At 41.1% G+C, this 26,333-nt stretch overlaps 1 protein-coding gene across 1 annotated transcript in view; it reads left to right on the top strand.

The window, feature by feature from the left end:
- CSMD1 (CUB and Sushi multiple domains 1) overlaps positions 1-26,333 on the top strand; it is a 3,932,590-nt gene that overhangs the window by 2,126,548 nt on the left and 1,779,709 nt on the right. The window contains exons 17-19 of the mRNA XM_086925641.1: positions 1,332-1,519; positions 4,857-5,045; positions 8,843-8,959. Of these exons, the coding sequence (XP_086781767.1) occupies positions 1,332-1,519; positions 4,857-5,045; positions 8,843-8,959 (494 nt within the window). The remainder of the gene's footprint in view (positions 1-1,331; positions 1,520-4,856; positions 5,046-8,842; positions 8,960-26,333) is intronic.

Below are 26,333 nucleotides of genomic sequence, written 5' to 3'. Positions count from 1 at the left end.
GTATGGTATGCACAACAAGGGTCTATGGAGAAGGATGTTTAGTAAGAAAATCTGAGTCATGCCCTACATGAGCAGAGGTGTCATGCCCTCTGGCATTCCGTAAATCTATGTTGAAGGTATCATTTGTATAATGAGTGGGAGAAAGCCATCACCATATCATTATCATCCACATCCTGGAGAGTCCAGTTATCAATCAGGGGTTTGTAAAGCATAGCGAATTTCCTGTGCGGGTCTCAAAGCGTGGGGGGGGCTACAGATCCATCTGAGCGCTAGGTTTATTTGAAGAGCCAGTTCATGAGGTCCTTCCTGAATTGGGACAGTGTTGGGATTTGCCTCAGGCAGAGGGAAATAGGGAAGTGGACCTGACTTTGGGCATTTGTAGTTCCTTGAGGCCCCGAAGAAATGCCAGATGGAGCCAGAAGCGCACCAAAAATTTGCAGTATGTTCGCCTGGTAATTTGTCACTGATGGTAAAGGAAACTCTGGGCACAAGAGGAACAGCCAAGGAATCCCTCCACAACTGTAGACTTCAAAGGTGGTAGACGTAGTGATGCCCTTGTGCCTTATCCTTAGATTCATAGTAGTGGGTGACGTTGTATCCCACTTCACTTTTTTATCTTTGTGCTTGGAATTCAATTTTGACTTTTCCCAGGACTTGACCATGAAACTGACTGCTTGCAGGAACAGCCTCAAATAACAGGACAGAGTTCCTTCCTGAGACTTGCAGAAGGACTACAGCTTCCTTGAAGACCGTGCCACCTTTCTGTGCTCTGTGATATATAGCTTCGCCTCCCAGTCCTGTATTGCCTTTGGGTGCATGAGGACGCAAGACATAGAACTGTGGTCTGAGCCTAAACGCTAGAAACACACCTTATGTGGGTCTATGACCAGTATCGGTTTTCTGCAGTTGCTACATGGTGTGACACTTGTTGTTTTGGGTGGGAATATCATTCTGTAGTACTCTTGAATTGGTCTCAGGAATCGTCTGAAAATTGACAAGATCAGAAGTGGAGCCCCAGATCCGCATGTGGTGTAGCAGCACTGCTGAAGAAAAGATTTCAGATTCAGTCTGACGTCTAAGGATCTATGGTTAGGAAGCTGCTGTTAGATGTAGCCTTCAGATATCATGTTCACTGAAGGGTAAAAAAAGTTGTTAATTCCAAAAGGTTTCTCCGTACCAGGATTCCAGGATCATTACAGACTATGTAATTTATTGTCAAATTGATTCCTTCTATATACATTTATATTCTGTGAAAATATTTTAACATTCTGTACATTTGAAGTTTATTCAAAATGTCAGGGGGGTTTCATGAATTGCCTGTTGTGTTTCAGATTCCAAACTGAAGTAAATTATGATACATTGGAGGTGCGAGATGGACCTGCTAATACGTCACCATTAATAGGAGAATATCACGGCACCCAAGCACCTCAGTTTCTCATCAGCACAGGGAACTTCATGTACTTGTTGTTTACTACTGACAACAGCCGTTCCAGCGTTGGTTTTCTAATCCGATATGAAAGTAAGTCCGATGGTTCTTTTACTTTGTAAATAATTCGTGCAAGTCTGTAGATGCAACAGGAGTAAAATTGCCGCACACGACAATTTTTTCCAACATATTTTTTTAAATAAACCGAAATATTCTGGTTCTTTGAGATTTTAGTATTGATAAACTTGGGACAGTTTTACCTCTCCAAGTGTCGTTACTGTCAAAAAAACATTTTGAAAACTCGCAAAATATTTAATAGAATTTGAAGGCAGTGAAAAAAACTTCAAAACATATTTACATGTAGTGATACATAAAGCTTGATTTGTTATTGACTCAACTGGTGGCAGTGCAGAGGTTCACATCATGATGCAGTGTGAGAAACAAGCAATGGTAGAAGTGGAAGGAGAAAGGGCTGGTCTCCAGGGGAATAAAGGATACTGTTTGTGGCCAATCTGAGAATCAGGCACTGGTCAGCAGTGGTGAGAAGCAGACACTAATGGGGTACATGAGGATTCCTAACATGGGCCGTATAAAGGACTGACAGGAGGTCAAAACTGGACAGACACATGCTGGGTAAGAGCACACATTCGAGGCATTAGGAGTGCCTCTTGATCATCTGAATGTACAACCGGTTTTTTGGGGGAGGATGCCTTTAACTTGCTGGTCACATCGATTTAGCAGTGAGCTTTTAACTCACATTAAGCAGGATACAGTTGAACTTTTATTTGCCTTTGCCCCATTTAAAATTGTGCAACTTTTTTTTTACAGTCTTAGTTCCTTTGATAATATTGCTTTGGAATTGCATGTTTTTTGTACCTCTTAACCGTAAGACTTGCACTCAGAGTGGCATATTAGATATGTCGCCCGTTGCTTTTTTGGCTTCGGAATGTTCTTGCAAAACACACAAAATGATTGACGGAATGTTGCACATTGGCAAAACATTCCCCCCTAGTCACAGATCTGGGTTTAATCCATTGTTACTTTGCTCACCACGCCAACCCAGTGCAGACATGGCCATATGCAAATCCGTCTTGACCCTGTGCCTCATGGGAACAGTCCAGCCCGAACTGCCAAGCCATGTCTTCCCTGGACCGAAATCAAGCATCCTAGGACTGGTTTCTGGCTATCAGCCGACATCAGCCAGGATAGATTGACTCCAGTAGCATAGTGAGCACGGGAGCCAAGTCTGGGCATACCCTTTCCACATAGGGCAAACAGCAAAACACACAAGATGATGGATGGAATGTTGCACATTGGCAAAACATTCACCCCCAGTCACAGATCTGGGTTTAATCCATCGTTATTTTGCTCACCACGCCACCCCAGTTCAGACATGGCCATATGCAAATCAGTCTTGACCCTGTGCCTCATGGCAACAGTCCTGCCCGAACTGCCAAGCCATGTCTGCCCTGGACCGAATCAAGCATCCTAGGACCGGTTTATGGCTATCAGCCATCATCAGCCAGGATAGCTTGACTCCAGTGGCGTAGTGAGCATGAGACCCACGTCTGGGCATACCCTTCCCACATAGGGTGAACAGCAAAAGACATAAGATGATGGACCGAATGTTGCACATTGGCTAAACATTCACCCCCAGTCACCGATCTGGGTTTAATCCATTGTTACTTTGCTCACCACGCCACCCCAGTGCAGACATGGCCATATGCAAATCAGTCTTGACCCTGTGCCTCATGGGGACAGTCCAGCCCGAACTGCCAAGCCATGTCTTCCCTGGACCGAAATCAAGCATCCTAGGACTGGTTTCTGGCTATCAGCCGACATCAGCCAGGATAGATTGACTCTAGTAGCATAGTGAGCACGGGAGCCAAGTCTGGGCATACCCTTTCCACATAGGGCAAACAGCAAAACACACAAGATGATGGATGGAATGTTGCACATTGGCAAAACATTCACCCCCAGTCACAGATCTGGGTTTAATCCATCATTATTTTGCTCACCACGCCACCCCAGTTCAGACATGGCCATATGCAAATCAGTCTTGACCATGTGCCTCATGGCAACAGTCCTGCCCGAACTGCCAAGCCATGTCTGCCCTGGACCGAATCAAGCATCCTAGGACCGGTTTATGGCTATCAGCCATCATCAGCCAGGATAGCTTGACTCCAGTGGCGTAGTGAGCATGAGACCCACGTCTGGGCATACCCTTCCCACATAGAGTGAACAGCAAAAGACATAAGATGATGGACCGAATGTTGCACATTGGCTAAACATTCACCCCCAGTCACCGATCTGGGTTTAATCCATTGTTGTTTTGTTCACCATGCCACCCCAGTTCAGACATGGCCATATGCAAATCAGTCTTGACTCTGTGCCTCATGGGAACAGTCCAGCTCTAACTGCCAAGCCATGTCTTCCCTGGACCGGAATCAAGCATCCTAGGACCGGTTTCTGGCTATCAGCTGTCATCAGCCAGGATAGCTTGACTCCAGTGGCGTAGTGAGCACGGGACCCACGTCTGGGCATACCCTTCCCACATAGGGCGAACAGCAAAACACACCAGATGATGAACGGAATGTTGCACATTGGCAAAACATTCATACCCAGTCATGGATCTGGGTTTAATCCATCGTTATTTTACTCACCACGCCACCCCAGTTCAGACATGGCCATATGAAAATCAGTCTTGACCCTGTGCCTCATCGGAACAGTCCAGCCGAACTACCAAGCCATGTCTGCCTATGACCGGAATCCAGCATCCTAAGACCGGTTTCTGGCTATCAGCCGTCATCAGCCAGGATAGCTTGACCGTGGGACGGATATGCTGAGACGTGAGTCCCGTGCTCTCCATGGCACTGTAATCAAGCTATCCTGGCTGATGAGGGCTGAAAGCCCGAAACAGGTCCTAGAATGCTTAGTTCCAGTCCAGGGAGGACCTGGCTTGGCAATTTGGGCTGGACTGTTCCCATGGGGCACAGGGTCAAGACTGATTTGCATATGGCTGAGTTCAAACTGGAACGGCATGGTGAGCAAAAAAAACGATGGATGTAGGCTCACATCTTTGTACTGGGGTGAATGTATGACATTGTTCTGCATTCTGTCCATCAACTGTTGTTTTTGCATTTGGAATTTTTCTGCCATATATATAGGCAGAATTGGGAAACGTCTGTGTTTTTTGGGATAACAAGTACACAAAACAATAAGCGAATGACTAGGTTCTCCATTTCCATTGTAAGGAAACTGTCGAGTTGGTATCACAGCAAATGATTTGCACTGCTGGGATAGAGGAATGGTGAATATAGTGTCATTCTATCTCTTAGTATCACTGACATACATTTAGCAATAAACTAACTATTCCCAGAGTAAATCACACTTAGCTAAAGGGGAATGATTATTCGCATTTGTTTTCTAGGTGTTACACTGGAATCTGACTCCTGCCTTGACCCAGGCATTCCTGTGAATGGTCATCGACACGGGAACAACTTTGGCATCAGATCAATTGTAAGATTCAGCTGTGATCTAGGATACATTCTCAGTGAGGAGGAACCACTGGTATGTGAAAGTAATCATCAGTGGAATCATGCGTTGCCCAGCTGCGATGGTAGGTCCCAAAAACAACGACTGTTTTTTCCCTTTCCTTTAATATAATATTCAGGTTCCAATGTAGGAATGTGACCCTGTTACAAAGATGGGCTGTCTTGTGGTATAATAATAGTGGTGGCAAAGGTTTTTTCTTTCAATGTAAATTCGTTATTTAATTTGTCATGGTTTGCAAAAAATTGTAAACAGAAAATACAAAAATAACCGGTCTCAAATAAATATTTATGTTGTTCAAATAATGATAAAATAAAATTATTTTGATTCGTAAAGAAAATTGAATTCCTAAAGTAATCGAAACTGCTATGGATATAAGGTGCACACATCCCTTAGAATGTTTACGCTTATGAATTGCAAATGAGGGGTAGAACGATCGCTGCTTTGCTCCACGTATGAGAGGTCAAACGACTTACCATTAATTAGGTAGCTGTGTAGCTCCTCACTCAGCAGAGGGACCTTGTTACAATTCATTAATCAAATTAGATCTCCTTAAAACAACACATTTTCATAAATAATAAAAGGCATTAGTGCACTTGGAGGCACTGCACTACCCTCAGTGACTATGCTCATTATTATAAGAAATGCTTGCTCATATGAGAATTGAAAGTGTTCAGCTACATTTTTCAAAATGAGCTGTGAAACCCCCTGATGATCCACTAGATATATTTCTCGTGTCTCCATGGAGTGCAAAGAACGCTAATGACATGCAAAAGAAGTCGAGTTTTCGAATGTATCAAGGAGAGAAGGACTGTCTTCCTTGAAAGCCAAACCATATGAACTAGTCCTGTGTTTGTCTAGGGGACCACTTAATTTGTGAATATGCAATGACTGCTAATCATTCTACGCCAACGTGAAGAATACCCATTTGTAATGAATAATTCAACACGTCGGTCCAGCCCATCCTTAAGTGTTCACCTTCACTGGAGAATATTGCACTTTGGCAGAATATTAAATATTAACGTGCTGGGTCAAGTATAGATGTCGTCATTGTTAAATACAAATAGTCTTTTCGGCTTGAATACTGCCACTTTACACATTTTTCGATACTTTCTAGTGTTTCCATTCAACTATATATCAGATGACAAGCTCAACATGTGACCCTATTTTGCTGCTTCTTAATATGTCTTGTTCGTCATATTTGGTTCACATGGTTCGTCAGATTTGTGTTTTTAATGATATATTTTTATTACATATTCCTCATAAGATGGGTGTTTGCAACCACGAGAAAGCAATATTCCTTCTCCTTTGTCACTGGTTCAATGTCTCAACCTGCCAGTGCTTGTGATTCACAAAGCCATCAGCACATGAAACTCGTACTAACCCCTGCAAGTGTAAATATTCAGAAATTAATTGTTTTTAAGTACATCAAAACCATTTTACTCATGAATAACTTGAACTCATGATGGTGTATTATAATTCCTAACGAGTAAGTGCCACTCAATGAGTGAGTAGTGTGTATTCCAGGGTTTCCAAATAAGTTTTGGAACTCTAACTCGGGAAGTAGAGGGTTTACTTGTGCTTTAGGGATGGGTAAACTCCTTTAAAGCATGGGTCTTAGGATTCGTGGGTATGTAAGTGCAGGGGTGTCTCAATAGGGAATTTTTTTTTGAGGAGATACAAATTCAAAACTTGTCATTGCAATAAGGCGATGGCATTTCTGCAGGTGTAATTGTATAATGTGCTGAAGGAAATATTAGAGCACATGCATATATTGCAGATCACAGGAATATTACTGAAGTGTGCCTTGGAAACTGAGACAGGTACTGAATTAAAGTTGTACATCAAGAAACTTTAGAGAATTCCAGAACGTTGCAAATGTGCCCTCATGTCAGGATTTAACTCTGGAATTGATTCACAACGGAGCCAGAATCGGTCCTTCGTGTGCTATGCTGTCAGCAACCAAACTAGAGAGAGGATACATTGCCAAAGAGATATATAACTACATTTAAAATGAGTGAGAAAATCGAATTGACCCTCTAGTAACACCTTTTCTTTGTAACAGCTTTTTGCATTATATTCTGTGGACCAGAGTAATGACATGCTAGGGATTTCCAGGTATTGGCACTCACACTTAAGATGTTTAATTAAAAAATCTTGTCTGTTTCATATGAAACTATGAACATGGATGGTATAAGTACCATTATAATTCGTCTACTGTCTTTCTACTTTGACTTCCTTTCATTCAATACAATCTTGGTGCTGTTTGCCGATGGTATGAACATTAGCAAGCTTACCAGTGTAACTTTTTGGAAAAACACAAATATTTTTAACAGAAATTTAGGACTACAACTATATTCTCCTCAGTAACATTCTCAATGGGTCACGAATTTGAAACCAGAATGGATGCTTCTGTATCCAGCAGTGCAAGTCACTATAGAGCATTATCTGCAAATGAAGGCTTAAAGTATGTCTGCACCTTCCCATGAATGATGCAAGATTTATCCAAAGCAATACATGAACTTTCCATCTATATGTGGGAGTATGGCCTTATCAAGCCATATACTGGATAAATAGGGATCGCTCCACGTACTGCTTACCCTGCTTTAGTTTTTCTTGGACATAAATTGAAGTCTGCTAGATGTTACCGTCGTCTGAAGAGATAGGTGTTACGCCTACTCCTGTATCGGAGGTAAAAAACTTAGAGGTTTGGTTAGACTCTGCCCTTAGTTTCTGTGCCCATACTAAAAAAGTTGCAGCTACTTGCTTCGGGATCCTTTGCGGGCTGAGACCCATTCTGAAGTTCTTTGATGCCCCTACTAGGCAGTTGGTCATCCAGGCCACTATTTTGCCTCGGCTCGATTACGCCAGTTCGCTCCTGTTAGGGGCGAACCAGGCGGAAATCGCCCGGATGCAGCGCGTTCAGAATGCTGCGGCCAGAGCCCTGGTGGGGCTACCGAGGTTCTGCTCTGTGAGTGCAACAATTCGGTCTCTTCACTGGCTACCCATGGCGCAAAGGATTGACTTTAAAACTCTCTGTCTTTCCTTTAAGATCCTCAAGTTGTCCTCTCCTCAGAATCTTGAGAATCTTCTCATTCCCTATGTCCTTTCTCGCTCCTTGTGATCTGCCGGTCAAGATCTGGAGGTAGTGCCTCTGTTCAAGCTGTGTAGAGCTGGAGGTCGGTCTTTCCGGGTTATGGCTGCCAAACTCTGGAACTCTCTTCTGTCCCATATCTGTGCACTTGACGATCTGCTCGCATTCAGGAGGGCCATTAAAACGTACTTGTTCCCTAATGTTTTTTAGTCTCTCTCCCTTTCTTGCTTTTGTCCTGCAGTTTGTGTGGTGTTATGTGTTCATTTGCCTGTTCAAAAGCGCCGGGACGCCCCTTTGCTGGGGCAGCTGTGCGCTATAAAAATCTGTATAACATAACATAGCATAACGTAACAAGACATAGCGCCTAAACGAGTAGAAATCTATTTCATTTTGTAAATTCAAAGGTTCTCTTAGTCCATCTAGGTAGCCTGTAAGTGAAACTGAACATAACCTTTGAGTAAATCAGAAAGGGATTAGAAAGTCCAAGCTCATGGGGTGATCTTCACCCTTCTGTTAAATTTGATTTCTTCATGATTGATAGTTTCCTAATGCAGTTTTATTTTGTCTATATTTTTCTAACCATGTAAAATATCATGATATATTAATTGAATTCAAACTTGCTATTTATGTAGGAATTGTTTTATTGTAGGAACGCATATAATGAAAGCTATTTTTTACGTACGTTTCAAAAGGATTGTTTCAATTTATGATTGAGTTGTTTCGTATTTATAATTAATAGCAATTTCTGTTTTTCTTTCGGTATTGCTAAGCTCTTTGCGGTGGCTACATTCATGGAAAGCATGGGACCATCCTTTCACCTGGCTTTCCAGATTTTTATCCAAATTCTTTAAACTGTACATGGAATATAGAAGTGACACATGGAAAGGGTAAGTTAAAACATAAATAAGCTAGTACTTTCTCTTTGATCTGTTTGATAATTTTTTGAATTGTCCTTAACACCATCGCTGCTAGGGAGATTTTCCTCATGTGCTGAGTCTACTTTTTTCCCATTGTTCATGACGAGCTCAGCTCGTTATAAGCACACGACCAGTGTACTGCATGACGCGCTGAGCTTGTCATGAGCAGGGAAGGGGTTAAATAGCATGGGAACAAAAATCTTTAGACTTATCAGCAAACCCAATTACCATTGCTTTTTAATCTTTACAAAATAGTATTGTAAACGTATCTAGGGCTCTAGTGTAATTTTCCCGATTCATGCCCTTATATAGGTATAACTTATCATATTCTTATATGGGCATAAGAATAATAACCATATTTAGGCACAGCCAAAGCAGTCTAAGTACGGCATGGCTACTTCCACTAAGCTCCTAGAGTACAACGAGTTCTTGAAGACAACCAGCCTTCAGCAGTACGGGACTTCCCCCTGCCTCCGTATTGATTTGTCCCAGAACTCCTGGAGCGTGTAAAGAAACTTCGAGTTCGTAGTGACGGTATTATGTCCACCCTTACGTCAAACTCGGCACCTTCCAGGTATAAATATACCCACATCTGCCCTAGCAAACACACGGTGGTTTGGAGCAGATCGACTAACTACTTGCCCGGCGCCCTGCTGTATGCGAGTGCCGAAGGAAGCTGACCCTCCCTGCTGACGCACTGAGAGAGACACTGTCTTTTCACATGCAGAGAAATACAGCTCCAGTGTTTCCCTGCTACACTTGCAGGTTACTGGGAGATCGAGTCCTGAGAGAGAGATACAAGACCTCCTTCATTCTACAAAGAAGGTACAGAGCTGATTAGACCCTTCAGAGAATTCTTGGATAGATTCTTGGCAGAAACTATTTAACTCAAGTTACACCTCACTTAATTCTGCCCTTGTATTAGACTTAGGTTAGGTACACCGGGGTAGGCATATTTTAGATGCACCAGTTGAGTACTTTTAGTCATTTTTTATCATTGTATGTATTTTATCTATTTTATGTATCTTATGGCTTAGAAACCATATAAAGGCTTTTACAGTATTATTTCATAATACTTCTTTTACTGTACGTACTTTACTTCATAGCAAGTATTACGATTGTAGCAATTCACTTCTCTTGCATGAGAAAGAAGACTGCTAAATAAATAATCTTTTTATTGAAAACACCCGTCTCTCTATTTCTCTGCAAAAACCCTGGTGAAACGAAGCATGCACGATTGACTGAGTGAAATAGCCATCTATTGTTTCCGCAACTCTGATGATATATTTCTTATTCTTGGGGAACAAAGTTTGTCATGTGATATGGTTGTCAGAAACTAATCCCTTCTTGTGTATTCGAGAACGTTTCTAGTGACCTCTGAGCTAGCTGGCATTCACAATTAAGTCTAACATATTCAATAGTAACCTACTCGACTTCAGTCCTATGTCTAAACTATTGCTTATGTTATTCCAATGTGCAGAGCCTATTGGGAATATAGGAACTACACTACAATATATGACCAAGAGTCTTTTGAATTAACATGCAATTTATTTGCACTTTAAAGTCATGTTTCATGCTAAAATGGAGGGAAAAGAAATGAGCCATATCTACTAAGAAATGGTGCACATCTGCTCCCTCCTACCTCTGACGCACTGTGTGCTGTCAAGCACCAGGCATTGACCCTTATGCCATGCTACAAGGGTGCCTGTGTTACAGGTAGGATTGTGTTTGTGAAGGGGGGCTTACCTTCCTGTACAAAAAATAATTCTTTTGCAATTTCTTCTTTCTATGTGTGCTGAATACAGCATACACTGAAAGAGGAAATAACAGGAGAAATACAAATATTTCTTCATGGTATACTATTTTGTCGCAATACCACATTTACTAGATTTAGTAAAAAGGATTGCATCATATTCAATGGGCAGATACACGGAAATGGCCATGCTCTACCCATTAAATGCCTACTGCTATGAAATATACTGCAACACAACACAAGCCATTGTGTTGTATGTTATTATTCATTGTTGACGCGTGCGCCTCATACGAGTGTCAACTACGAATAATACTCTCGTGGTGTGTTGTTATTTAAAACACTGCCGTGTGTGTGAGGGATGTTGTGGGTCGCGTGTCTTGTTGTGCTTTGAAGGTGGAGTGAAGAAGGTATGGGGCAAAGTGACAGGTTACTGGATTCAGATGCTGGCGGTTCTTGACCTTAGATGCTGAATAAAGAGCTAGTTTTTTTTTTGAAACACTGGATCCGTTTCTTTCTTCTTTTCTGGCAAGAAGCAACCTTACTACACTGGCGACGATCGGGAACGCACTACTGCGTTGGATTTCTACTAATTGCTGATTTTCAAGCAATTCATTGAGGATTATTCTACGTTGCATATTCTCATTGGATACCTTTGAGGGTTATTTTACCTTGTCTTTTGCTATTGGATACATTACGCGCACTCCATTGGATAAACACCATAAACAGTGTATTTTGCTGTTTTTCATTGGATGTCTTACGCACACCTCAGTGGATAAAGATTTCATCTTCCAATCCTATTACTTACTCATATTCCCAACAACCATTCATCATTCTTCTTACATTCTGGGTCATTTTGGATTGTCATCAGTGATTTTTACTAGCGCTAAATTGGGTAAACTTAATCTGAAGAACAACGTGATGAATACTCACCCAATTCTAGCGCCAGTGCTGTGAACTACATGAGGAACAATTATAATTAAACTACTGTGACACGCACACACAATTCAGCGTGTCATATTTTATATTATAAAGAAGTGAAAATAAGCTATTAATTTTATATATTATTGGCATACATAGAAATTACCAATTTAAGTTTACACAAATATTAGTAAATAGGAATTCAAACTATGTCAGGAATTCAACCACCACCTTCATTTTTATCTATACCAGGTGATCCCCAAATTGAGTGGGATATATGGGAAGCAATGTTTTTAGGGAGAAGAATGTGAAGCAGATAGGAAATTATCCTTACTTAAACATTGTCTTGGAGTCATTGCCCCTAAAGAATATAAAATTCTACCTCCTTTGAGTGATACTTCATATTTGAATAAATATCAAATTGCTTCTAAACAACTTGCCATCAGATATGGGAGGAAGATAAGCTTGGTCATGGAAAGATTCAAATTTTATTCTAGGAAACAAAACAGTGATGAGTCTATCGATAATTATGTTTCTGCATTAAGAGCGTTGGCAGTTACATGTGACTTTGAACATATTAAATATGACCAGGTGTTAAGGGATCAGATTCTAATGCGCACTAATAATAAAAAAATACAACAAAGGCCATGGACTACTACTGACATGTCGCTCAATGCAGCTATTGAAATAGCAAAATCAATTGAACATTCAGAGAAGTTCGTAGATGAAATTAGATCAGGGGATAAGTCAGATGTGCATATTGTCAATAAGGAGAATGATAAGAAAAATATTTAGATAAACAGAAAAAGTTTATAAATCAAAAGAATGATAATCAATACAAATTAGAAAATTGGAATCTATGGCAAAAGCCAGATTCAAGGATGAATAATTGGCAAAGACCGGATTCAAGCGTGTATAGTACTTATTGTTTCAGATGTGGGAGTGGCTACCACTTTGGGAATTCTAAGTCATGCCCAGCGTTGGGGAAAGTGTGCACAAGATGCTATAAAAAAGGGCATTTTTCAAGAGTATGTAGATCAGCTCCAAGGAAAATTTATTTCATTCATGGACAGGAGCAAATGATACAAGTGACTGTGAGTTTGATGTTAACACTATAATGTGTATAACCAAAAAGACAAGCTGTAAGAAATGTCCTTCTTGTGAGATCATTATTGATGGTGTTTCAACTAAAGTATTTGTAGATTCTTGTTCATGGTATACTATTCTACCTTGCACCTTAGTCGAATATAATTGGCCTAATGTTAAGCTGATACAACCGGACATAGCGCCTAGTGCCTACACTGGGCATAAATTACAGCTTAATGGATATTTTATAGCTGAACTGAATTTCTAGAACCGCAGTACACGAGGGAAAATTTATGTTACGAAAGCTGGAGAATCACTACTAGGTTGACCACATCAAGAGCAACTAGGCATTAAGCTAGATCCTAATGCTGTTCCACCTGTGTATTCTATTGATGATTCTATTTTGTCAATGTATTTATTTATTTATGAAATTTATTAAGCGCAAGCAATGCCCAAGGGCGTCTCGGCGCTGTGGACGGATGCAGACCAGAGAAATGGCAGTGATAAATTATTGGTTGAATAACCAGGTTTTTATTTTTCTTCTGAAAGCAATGAGAGTGGGACAGGATCTGATGTCCATATCAAGCGAGTTCCACAGTTTAGCTGTAGCGACAGTAAAACGGCGGTCACCCCATGAGCCTGTTTTGGTCCGGGGCACGGTTATCAGCAAGGCATTCATAGATCATAATGCTCTATTGGGGGCATAGAATGCCAAGGATTTCAGGAGAAAATGGTGCCTTAATTTACAGGAGGCTTTATAGGCTATGCAGAGTGCCTTAAATTTAATTCGATTTTTTACCGCCAACCAGTGGTAGTCTTTGATCACTTGGGCGATTGGTTTGAATTTTGGGGTCCCAGAAAGCATTCTCGCAGCTGCGTTTTGTACAGATTGTAACTTATGAATAACTTTATGCTGGGCATTGATGAACAGTCCATTGTAATAGTCAAGAGATGACATGACAAAAGCAGTGACCAAAGTTTTACCTGAGTTGGGGGGAAGGAAGGGAAGGATTTTCTTGATAGATTTAAGCTTGTAGAACGAGGTTGAGACAATAGAATTTGCGTGTGCAGCAAATGTTAGTTTATCATCCAAGAGTATTCCCAGATTTTTTACTTTGGTAACTGGTATGGGCGGAAGGCCCATTTCAGTGGGCCACCATGCTCCTGGCCAATTGGGGGAAAGGTTTCTGAATATCATTACTTCTGTTTTATTGGAATTTAACTTGAGACAGTTAGTTATCATCTAGTTACTAATAGTCACCATGCCATGATGAAAATTGGCTGAGATTTTCTCTCCTTTTTTTTTTATTGCTAAACTCAGCTGGGTATCATCCGCGTAAGATCTTAGGCTCATCCCAAAGTCCTTGATGACCCTTGCTAGGTCTGTCACATAGACATTAAATAGCGTAGGACTTAGGGATGAGCCTTGGGGGACGCCACAGGGGAGTGTCATCCGGGCGGAGCTGAAATTGCCCAGTTGAACCAATGGGTGCGATTAGAGAGAAAGGAGGCAAGAAGATGTTTAGCTTTATCCTGAATACCTATGGCATTGACACGGTCGATCAAGATGTTGTGGTCGACCGTGTCAAAGGCCGCGGATAGGTCAAGCAAGATAAGTACTGCCGTCCCTCGTTGATCGAGAATGGTTCTTATCTCGTCGATGGCTTTGATAAGTGCTGTCTCGGTACTATGATGTTTGCGAAAGCCAAACTGGGTGTCGTCTAATAGGAAGTGATCTTCGATGTACTGGCATAGTTGTGTGTTCATCAGTTTTTCTGCTAATTTTGCTGCAAACGGCAGGCTGGCAATGGGCCTATAGTTGTTAGTATCCTCAGCGTCCAGGTGGGGTTTTTTCAAAAGGGGTTTAAGGAGGGTATCTTTCCAGATGGTGGGATAAACCCCTGTGGAGAACATGGAGTTGAAGATTTCTGTAAGTTGGGGGGCCACTATGTCAGCCGCTGAGAAAAGAATTTGAGGAGGACATGGATCATAGGCTGAACCTGATTTGATGGTGGTCATGATCTTGGAAACCTCAGATATAATGGTCCCTGGAAACTTCCTAAAAATGGGCTGGGTGGACTTAAGTAAAGTGATTGGAGGGGGCTGAGAATTATACTTATTCCTAAGGGAAACATTGGTGTAAATATTGTTAACTTTGTCATAGAACAAGCTGGCAAGATTATTACAAAACAATTGTGAGGGGATAGGCAGTGATAGAGGGGGTAGCTTAGAGAGTTTGGATACAACCTGATATAGTTGTTTATTGGAGTGTTTAGCCTGCTCGATCTGAGTAGAATAGTAAAGGCTTTTTTCTTGCAAAATCATTTTTTTATATATTGCAAGTTTGTTTTTGTAGAGAGATTTGTCCTCGGCAGTATAAGTCGTTCTCGATTTCGACATATCTGTTTTTGATGTCTAAGGTCATTGGTAAACCAGGGAGCTGTATGGGAATTGTGATTCTTAGAAATAGATTTTGTGGGTACTAATTTATTCATGGCTGTGATAAGCCAATGGGTATATTCTTTAGCAGCTATGTTAGGCTCCTTGGAGGTAGCTGGCTGCGTAGATGACAGGGTTTCGATAAGTGATTGATTATCAAGATCTTTCCATGATTTAAACGTCCCGGAGTGTGTAATGGCGGTTGTGTGTGTAGGGGAGTTCAGTAGAATTTCAAACATCACAGCATGATGGTCGGTCCATGCTAGAGGTAGGATCTCTTTTATCTTGATGTTTTTATCGTTAGAGAACAGGCCATCTAGCGTATGGCCAGCTTCATGAGTACTGTGAGGAACCAGTTGCATCAGTCCCAAAGATTCTAAGTCTGATAGGAGTCTATTGGTGTCTTTGTCTTCCAAGTTTTCTAAAGGAAAATTAAAGTCACCTAGGATTGTGGTAGTATTATCAGTAGCGAGGGATTCCAAAATGTCGGTAAAGGAGGCTAAAAATGTGGTTTTACTACCTGGTGGATGATAAAGTAGAATACCTTTGAGGCGTTGGGAAGGTGTAAGTGCAGTAAGTAAGTCAATAAGTAGTGGAGATTCTTTAATTTCAGAGATCAAAGAGAGATGTCCCACACTATTTTGTAATAGTCTAGGCAAGTACAAAGGATTTGAACATCGTATAAAAGTACATCCCGATGCTTTACCTATTCGCCATAAGATCAGGAATGTTCCACTGTCATATAGAATTAAATTGAAGGAAATGCTCAATGATATGTGTGAAAAGAAAATAATAGAACCTATTGAGTTGGGGTTTCTCCAGTAGTGATTTCAATCAAATCTGGAGGAGATCTTCATCTGTGCATAGACTTATGCAGTTTAAACAATGCTATTTTTGTGGATTCTCATCCTCTGCTAAATTTACATGAGATGGTATCGACGTTGGATAATGCACAAGTGATTTTACTGCTTTTATAATGCCTGAAGGATTACATAGATTTTGTAGAATGACTTTTGATTTGGCCAGTGCTGCTGCGGCCTTCCAAAGATTGATGAAGGAAACTCTAAATGGTCTAACAGGGGCAGTGGCATTCTAAGATGATATTTTAGTTTTTGGCAAAGACGATAATGAACATGACAAAAATTTGATGGAAGTATTAAATGCCCTGTCGAACAAAGGATTGACACTCCGTGCTGAGAAGTGTAAATTCAGAAAGAAGGAAGTGGAATATGTGGGTCATTGCATTAGTGGAAACGGAATCAAGCCTAAAGCATCACATTTGGAAAATATTACCAAAGCACCTATTCCTCAGAACAAGGAACAATTTGTGGCCTTCTTAGGATTAGTAGAGTTTTACGCTAAGTTTATCCCAAAATATGTTACAGTAATTCAACCATTCAGGTCTCTTTTAAAGAAAAGTGATAAATATGTATGGACAGACTCTATGACAATGACGTTCAATACTGTAAAGGAAATGATTGTCAGGGCTCCTTGTCTTAAACCATTTGTCATTGGAAAAAAGTGTATTGTAATGGTTGACGTAAGTGATTGTGGTTTAGGCACTGTTTTGATTCAAGAGGAATGGGGTAAAGAATGGATTGTAGCATATCTTCAAGGACATTAAGAGAGTCTGAACGTCATTACTCTGTGATTGAGAGGGAACACTTACCGTGTGTTTGGGGAGCTGAACATTTTAGACTATTTTGTGGGGAACGAAATGTATTATTAAGTCAGACCATAAGCCCTTGGTGCACATATTATCACCTGGTGGGGAACGTACGCTTTCATCAAGATTAGCTATACTTTCTTCCAGGTTACAAAACTTTCAGTACTCTTTAGAATATGTTCCTGGAAAATGTAATACTCGTACTGATTGCATGTCAAGACTTCCCTTATCGTGTAAGGATTCAGACAATGTTGATAAGGATGAATGTGAAGTAGCACGTGTTGTAGGTAATGTGAATTTAGTATTTGGTGAGGACTCAGTAGTACAAGAACAAATGTGGAATGAGGAAATGGATAAAGATTTAGAACTTAAGGAAGTAAAGAAATTTATATTGGGTTGCTGGCCAGAAGGGAAAGCACTTGAAGGAGGCTTGATGAGTTATCATAAAATTAAAGATGAACTAGCTATGGAGAATGGTATTATGTTAAGGGGGGATACATTTATTCCACCTTTTGGTCTTAGGAAGAAATTTGTTGATCTGGCTCATGAAGAGCATTTTGGAATATCACTTACTAGAAGACGGTTGAAAGATAATTTTTGGTGGCCAGGGATTGATTCATATGTTGAACATCAAGTAAGGTTATGTAAATTGTGTGAGAATAGTGATAAATCGGCCAAAGCCTTTTCAACTGTTCCACAACCTGTGGAATTAGCTGTCTCGCCTTGGAATAAACTTGGTATTGACATCATTGGGCCTTTTAGCCTTTTACCACAACAATATTCATTTGGAATAGTACTTATGGATTATTTTTCGAAATGGCCAGAGATTAAAATGGTCAAGGAAGTTAATACTGATACTATTATACAATTTATGGATGACATTTTTTGTAGGGAAGGTATTCCTCATGAGGTTGTAACGGAGAATGGGCCCCAATTCGTTAGCAAGCAGATGGAGAAATATTTTTCAAGAAGTGGTATTTCTCATAAGAGAATTGCTGTGTTCCATCCGGAAGAGAATGGTCAGATAGAGAGATTTAATAGGGTTGTCAAAGAAGCAATTCAATTAGCTGTTAAGGGGGGATTATGTTGGAACAAAGCTATCCAGTCCATGTTACTGTCATATAGAACAGCTCCAAATGCTGTTACGCTTCTGTCTCCTTTTGAGCTATTAAGGGGGCGTAAACCTAGTACACAGTTAGTACCCTGGTGGTTGAAAAACAAGGATAAAGATCGGATTGATTTAGCTGAGGTTGATTTCAGGGAAATTCGTAGGAAAGTTGACGCATATAAAATGAAAATAAAAAATGATTTGTTAAAGAGAAAGACAAGTAGGGAGGTTTCTGTTCAAGTGGGAGTTTTGGTGCGATTGAAGAAAGATAATTTTGTACACAAGGGGTTATCAAAATGGTCTAATCCAATAGAGGTAATTGAAGTGTTCAGGAATGCAGTAAGGGTAATGGATGGAAGTGTTAGGAACTTCAGCAGAGTGTCTAAGTTCAATAATGGAAAACATATTTCTGTTGATAATTCTTCAAACATATTCTTGGATGTTACAACTGAGAATATGGAGGAATCTGAGCCTATTACATCTTTAAATGGATACTGTGATTCTACTTCATCTGATTTATTGAGAAGTTCAAGAATCCGCAGACCACCTGTTAAATTCAAGGATTTTGTACTTACTTAAAAAAAATATATATATGAAAGGAGGGAGGTGTGTTGTATGTTATTATTCGTTGTTGACGCGTGTGCCTCGCGCGCATGTCAACTACGAATAATACTCTCGTGGTGTGTTATTATTTAAAACACTGCCGCGTGTGTGAGGGATGCTGTGGGTCGCGTGCCTTGTTGTGCTTTGAAGGTGCAGTGTAGAAGGTATGGGGCGAAGTGACAGTTTACCGGATTCAGATGCTGACGGTTCTTGATTTTAGATGCTGACTAAAGAGCTCGTTTTTTCTTTGAAACACTGGATCCGTTTCTTTCTTCTTTTCTGGCAAGAAGCAACCTTACTACACACTGCGTTGCATTACATTTCTTTACAAAGCCACACAAGGCATCGCAAATCAACCCTTGCATGACTTGGTAAATCTGACTGAGGCTTTTGCAGAATCCTTGTGTAGCCTTGTATGACACAAATCTGGACCAAAATGTATAAATTCATGGCATACATGACTGGGAGGAAGGTCCACTGTCGGAGAAAGTTTCTCCTTAAGTAATTTTCCTACAGGCAAGGGTTCCTATTCATGACTGTTAGGTGTCAAGTGGGACCAGAAGTGCAATGGTGAGACAAATGCTAATGTGATATCTCATTTTTGTCTGCTCAGAGAAAGTATAAACTGCATTATTTGACTAATTTGTATCTGACCTTGTACTCAACTCCCCATTTGCATCTCCATGTGTTCAACATTTTTATATAATTTGGAGAAAAAAGGCAATGACAATGTTTCACATTTCGTTCAGTACAAAAATAATCCATGTTATTCCTTAAGAGGAAAAATATTTGCATAATCCTTGCAGATAACATCCACTCAATGAAGACATTTTAACAGAAGCATCTTCTATAATTATCATGTTAAATGAAGTAGGAGTTTAGTAACTGACATAAATAATATTTGATATTAAAATATGGGCCTGCTCACATACTGTTTAGGGGACCTTTGTCTTTAACAAAGGAATAGCATGATCGTACGATAACAAATACAATGGCAGCAACAATATAAAGGAAGAGTGGAGTGATGAAAACTTTGTTTACTATGTAATATACTGTTTTTACAAAACATGCAAAAAATAGTCTAAACCTTTGATACGAGTTTAACAATAATAAGAGCTGAAACCTGTGAAAATCTCTTGCTAATTAGTATTGTGAGCTCGAAATTCGTTGCTGAAGGGCACATTTTGGTAAAGAGGAGCAATATTAGATTTCATCGAACTGCTTAATAGCAGCTCGAAAGATATTAACATATATCTCAACAGAAATGTAAATTATGTGAAGTGCAGTACTTTAAATGATAGTATAGAAACCTTCACGGTGAGAAAAGTGATGCCGTGTTAGGTTCATTTCTAAAAATGAAACCAAGTGGCAGGATCTAAAGTATTGCTTAGGGTGCAACAGCCGCTTGCAGTACACCCTGTCTGCGCAACAAAATGCTAGTACCAATTGCCTAGAAGCTCTCATATTAATATTATTTGTTAGTGCAAAGTGGTGTGCTTCAATGAAAACATACAGACGTTGCCACCATGTGATGGACTGCCATAAAATAAGCACTGGCAAACATTGGCACAAATTAAGCAATGGTCTTGTAGTAAGACAAACATGATGGGTTGTAAAAGTGTGATGTGTTCCCCCTTGAACAATTTCACATTGTTTAGTGTGTCCAGGAGTCACCACCACCCACTGACATGTAAAGCCTACAAAAGTGGAATCTCATTCACAGCTCATAACAATACTTTCTTGACCACTGGAGGAACAGCAGAGGACTGCAGCTGCTGTTTGAGACCTGTATGGGGCCCTGAAGGGCAGACCCTGCTCTTACTTGTGTCCAGTACAGAGAAGTGGACTCCAAGGGTCCGCTGGTGGCCTTCTGTGTGGCTATAGGGATAAAACAAGCGCTCAAGAGGTCTTCCTTCTGGAGTGACCTCCTGACCAGTAGCAACTGGACCTAATCTGTACCCTGCTGATTACCTCAAGGCAAAGGTGTCCAACTTCAAGATGACTTTGATAGGACATCATCAGATACAAGATGTGAGCTAAAGATTAGAGCTGCCGACCTTGGAACCTGTGGTTTCAAATTCGAAATCTATTTTTTGCACTAGGCTCAGCATGGAATGATTCTGTGCAAATTACTTAATCACCCTGTGCCTAAAATGTATCTTCTGAATCACCATTTGATGGACACAGTTAACGGACATCTCCCCGTCGCTTTGTGTAATTTACAGCGCTCTGTTGCTTTCTAACTATGTACAAACAACATAAATGTCAATAAATACATACAAACAGCTTCCTGATTTGCATCACTGGGACATTTTGAGCTCCAGAAAGGAAACTAAGTCCGAAAGTTGAAATCTAGATCCGCTGAAGGTGTCAAAAGTACATGCCCGAAGAGAAGTTCTGTAAAATTTGAATGTAGCTCTCAGAGATTTTCCCACCCAAACCAGCTGATTCAGCAGGTCCTCCCAACATCCATCAGACTTCAAGAGGACTTCACCAGATACAGTCTCGCTAGAGGATTTTGACTTTATTTTTAGAGGTAAAATCTTTCACCAGGGTTACCTGCTAGTTGTATCCAGCCTCTAGTGTATCACAGTCTGCCTGACTTATTGTTTTTTTGCTTTTCTTGGTGCATTTTGCTCAAAAATTGTAAACGTTGATGTTTCTGGTTCCCCTTATTGACTTGTAGTAATTTTATTGCTCTTTCCTTATGTTTATATGTAGTGATTGTTGGATTTTTATTGTGTTGTGTTCTGCCTTTTTAATTGTTTCCTACTGCTTAATTAATTACAAATTTTCCTAGGTTTAGTCTGTGCCATATTTTCCAGGAATTAAGGGCAGGTTTATTCATTGAACTTGTGTTGGACCCCACACAAGATTTTGACTAATTACTTACGAAAGAACTACATCCTCCCCAACTAATAACCTGTTTTTTTATTTTTATGTTTAGCGGTTGGATACAGAACTTGTGTATAGAAGCTGACACTCAGTTTTAAAAGTAAAAATCTGAAATCCCTAAACGCAATTGACAGCGAAAATAGTTTTCTGGATTTCTTTTTTTAATTCATTTTTGATTACCAGCTATGCTCCTTAAACTTTTGGGAATTTGGAGGCGGGTCTGTGTGCATTGGATAGCTGAGAACAATAGCCACATGTTGGGCACTGAAGGTGAGCAGGAAGTTCAGGAAGGAGAATTCTCATAATGTCCTCTAGACCTGGAGAGAGGCCTGTCAGTCACTCACCACCTCAGACAAGAACGAGGCAGGCTTAGGAGAAGAGAAATCTGATGTCAAGCTGTCTCAATGAGGAATCTCATGTGCACTTCCCATGGCTGGGAGTGGTGACACCTACAACATGAACCCTTCTGAGTTGGTAGACTACCAGTTGGAGTAATAGGACTAGAAGTCAGAGAGAATATCAGGCTGATCTGGTATCATTGTGCTGGATTAGAATAAGATTGCACTGCAGTGGAAGAGAATGGCCTTGGAGGAGAAGACTGCCTGCTGGGGCAAATTTATTGATAGTACCAGCAAGATGTTCTGCCTAGATGAGTGGTGGTGTAGAACATTGACATATGGTTCACTACTTATGAGAGGGCTTTCAGAATTCACAGGGCCGGCAAGCCACACTGAGGAGCATTGTTGAGAAGGTTGGTGCCAATACAGAGGAGGAATTCATACCTAACTTTATATAAGGAGGTAGCGGAGGCATACACCGACATTAAGGATGCACTGGTGCATACGTTTGGTCTCACTCTTGAAAATTACCACAAGAACACTTAATATAAAAATGTTGTGATGGCTTTCTAGGCATTTAATTGAAAGCAGTAAAGGGCTGGGTGAATGGCAGTAAAGTGAATACGTATAATGTGCTATACAATTTGGTGATAAAGGAGCACATTTTGTGTGATTATTCTTTAAAGTTACACAAGCATCTTGGAGACTCCAAGATTCAAGAACCCAGGAAGCGTTGAAGGGAAGCCAATGCACATGTATGCCTTAGAGTATTCAAGAGATCCCAAGAGGGGTCCTAAGAAGGAGGAGAGGGCCAGACCTGCAGCAGAGATAGGAGTGGAAAAACAGGTCTCAAACAGAGGACTTCCTAGGGCTTAACATTCAGACAAGGGGATAGTGTCTGTAACCACTTTTTGGAAGCAGGAAACCAGGGGAAAAGAGGCAATTATAAAGTATCTGGTATTTTGTCTATCTACAGTTGGAGCAAATAAGCAATGAATCCTCAAGGCCCAAGATGAAGGCACTGGGTGACCAGTGTATCATGGGTGGAGAAGTAATAGAGCATGCCCTAGTGAAGCTTAGTTAGGAAGCAGCCCAAAAGGTGAGCTGGTAATCCTGGAGGGTGGTATGAATCACTTCCAGAGGGTCATAGTGAATAGGGCCCCTGTCACGGCTTACCAACTACAAATGTCTCAGAGTACTGTTCTTATGGTTAGGTTACACAGACTCAGAAGGAGAGTACATGGGAAAACGTTGGTTTCAGCCACAGTGGAAGGACCAGGAGTTTTATGCTTTAATAGAATAGGTCTCGCAAATTGGCAGTGGTGAGGCCAGAGCTGTTCTGGCGGTGCTATTTGTGCTGTCACAGAGACACGAAACTTGTATTTTTTACTGTATGCTAAACTTCGTTTTTGCTGGTTTGTTTACTTTGGGCACTTTACCACTGCTAATCAGTGCTAAACTGAAAGTGCTCTATCTGTAAACTGTGATTATGATTGGTTATCCATGATTGTCATATTTGATTTACAGGTTGGTTCCTAGTAAAGTGCACTGTGTGTGCCTAGAGTCTAAATCAAATGATACTAATGGACCTGAAGCACTGGTTGTGCCACCCACATGAGTAGCTCTGTAACCTTGTCTCTAACCTACCATTGCAGGGTCTGTGAGTGCAGTTTAAAACTACCATGTCGACCTGGCAAGAGCTCCCACTTTCCAGGCCCAAACCTTCCGTTTTACTACATGTAAGGCACCCCTAAGGTAGACCCCAGGTAGCCCCATGTACAAGGTGCAGTATATGTGAAAGATGTGCTGGTGTGATTTACCTGTCCTGATAGTGAAATATATTCAAATTCTATTGCAAGGGCTATCTCTGTCATAGTTTATCTGTGGAGCTGCCTTGTAACAGCTTACAAGTGTAACTTTTAATTGGGAATAGCTAGAGATTTGGATTTTGTTTTCCCTGAAAAATACATCTTTTAGTGAAGTTGATTTTTAAATTGTGTGTTTTAAAACACCACGTTTAATCCCTGCCTGCCTGTGGAATCAACATCTGATTTAGACTGACAGATGCTGTTTTTACATTCACTCTAGACAGTCACAGAAATTGAACTGAGGTGTGCCCTGCATATCCTGTTTGCTCATCACCAGGCTGATGGGCCTTTCTGAGCTAGAGTGGTTGGAGATGTCACTCACACCTGATTATGACTGTGCTTGCCCTCTCACAATGCTGCTTCCACCTCCCTTTGCCCACTTCAAAGGCCAAAATGGGCATACATATTGGATCTGTAACTCCACATCTTTAGAGCACTTCTGGACTGAGGATTTGCCAAGAAGAAGAGCTGAAGACCTGTCAGGAGGAGTACTGCCCGTTTGCTGCATGTTGCTTTGTTGTGTTGGCTTGCAGTTGGAAATGGAATTTGCATTCTTGTATCCTGCTTTTCCACGGTACTCCAAGGGTGTGTGAGTGCTTGCCTCCTGATGGAAGTCTTAAGCCTATCGAAAACTCCATCTGCTGTCCTCTGAACTCCACTGCTGGGAGTTCTGACTTGCCAAGTGGTGCCTTTTCCAGTTCTGGACCCTTAGAGGTGGGTCTGCTCATTCTAGACTTAAGAAATCTGTGCATTGCCTTTACAGCACCATTTTTCCCACCACAAGCTTGCCGTGCAGTTGAAAAACAAACACATTACCGGGGTGCAGCAGAAAATTAGTACAGTGCCTGTTTGCAGCCCAAAGAACCGCAGCAGCCCAAATCCAGACCACAGTGTCTCCAACGTGCAAAAACCCCGCTCTGACTCTGACGCAGATTCTGCCTTGCAGCTGAAAGAATCAACACATCACAGGAGAGCGACTGAAATAATCAGTGCAGCGCCTGTTTTGTTACCACTGCATCAACCCCAGTGGATCTGTATTTCCACACATTACACCTGTGTGCCAAGCTCTCAGCGCATCACCCCACTGAAAGCAATCGCCTCTGGAAATCAACGCATCTCTTCTCCTCACAGTAAGGATTCAGCACATCACTTCTCCTGCGTGTAGCATAACTGACTCCTCCATCCCCGTGGGACTCAAGAACCGACACATCAATGTGTTTTCTGATGCCTTCCTCCTTTATGGCAGTTTTTTGTCTTTTATTTTGATGCAACAAAGGTAGTTTGTGCTAAAATCCACACATCCATAGAGTTCCATGGACAGAATTGCCTAAACCTTTTAAAAGTGATGCTTTGAGTTATGTATGTTGGATTTTTGTTGTTTTGGTCTTGTTTGATTTAGATAAAATTGTTTAATTTTTTTTAACTCTTACAGTGTTCATTGTAGTACTTTTACTGTTTGACTGTGTGTGTTATGATGAACACTTCACACATTGACTCTGGGATAGCCTGGACTGGACTGCTCGTGCCAGGCTACCAAGGGAGTGCAGGGGTTATCTTGGGTGTGTAACTCCCTTACTATGACTAGAATGAAGGGTCCTTCCTTGCTCAGGGTGCAAGCCACTGCCAACTAGAGACCCCCATTTCTAACAGGGTTCATGTACTCATCCTAATAAATTGGGCTACAAAGCAAGAGTACAGCCTCAATTGCCTAGAGATTGATGGTGTTTCCCATACTCTGGGAAACCAAGAAGACCTGAAGAGCAAGTGGGTGACTCTCTGCAGGATCATTGGCTGGAAGCTGAACCTACCTAAACACTAAATGTAAGCATCCATATGTTAGTGGATGGACAGTAGTTTGGTTCCTGACACTGACAGTTGTCATTAGCCTCTGTTGGTTCCATGCCTTTCTGAGCAGAGCTGGCCAGGAGCTAAGTTAGGCACATATGGGTGACCTGTGGGTCAAGGTGGGTCACATCACCTTGTTATCTATGGTGGCACTGTTCACCTGATGGGATGAATCTGTGAGTAGTCTAGGGATAGTTCTCTCCCAGCTGAAGACTCCAAATGAGAAGGGTTCCCCATGGGTAAGGTTAGTGGCTTGGCCTGTGTTTGACACTATGGCACTACTGTTAACGTCAGATAATGAGGGAAGGTCCAAAACTGTTGAAGAGGTCCAACTTGTTGGTAGGATGCAAGTCTGCAAATTACCATAACAAAGTAGATGCCTTTTCTACATGTTTTCGACTTAGATGATAACTACTGCCAAGGGAATGGCATCAATTGCCCTTGACTTTTAGCTGGGCGGAGGCAGTTTTAGAAAATCCTTCTTTTTGAGTATCACCTAATTTTCTGCTGACCGGTAATGCTTGTTTTTGCATTCTGCATAGTCAGTCACTGCTGCCCAGTACACCGTGTGTCAGCTCGGAACCCTAAAACATGGCAAAATTGGCTAATACGTAACTGGAAAGTTTAATTTTCAATAAGGCCATACTATATGGTATAGAAACTTACACCAATTACATGATGTGAGAAATTGGAGAGTTGGTGCAGTGGGGAGGAAAACCCTCCTCGAGCAAAAGCTACAATCCCATTCAGGGTGAAACACTAAAGTCACAACATTAACCTTTGCATAACCCTCTGGCAGCTTGGCACAAAAGCAGTCAAACTTAA

This window comes from Lissotriton vulgaris, chromosome 6 (genome assembly GCF_964263255.1).
Source record: "Lissotriton vulgaris chromosome 6, aLisVul1.2, whole genome shotgun sequence".
In the NCBI taxonomy this organism is placed as follows: Eukaryota; Metazoa; Chordata; class Amphibia; order Caudata; family Salamandridae; genus Lissotriton; species Lissotriton vulgaris.
The sequence above is the reverse complement of the archived record's forward strand: the minus strand, read 5'-3'. Positions and strand labels throughout refer to the sequence as shown.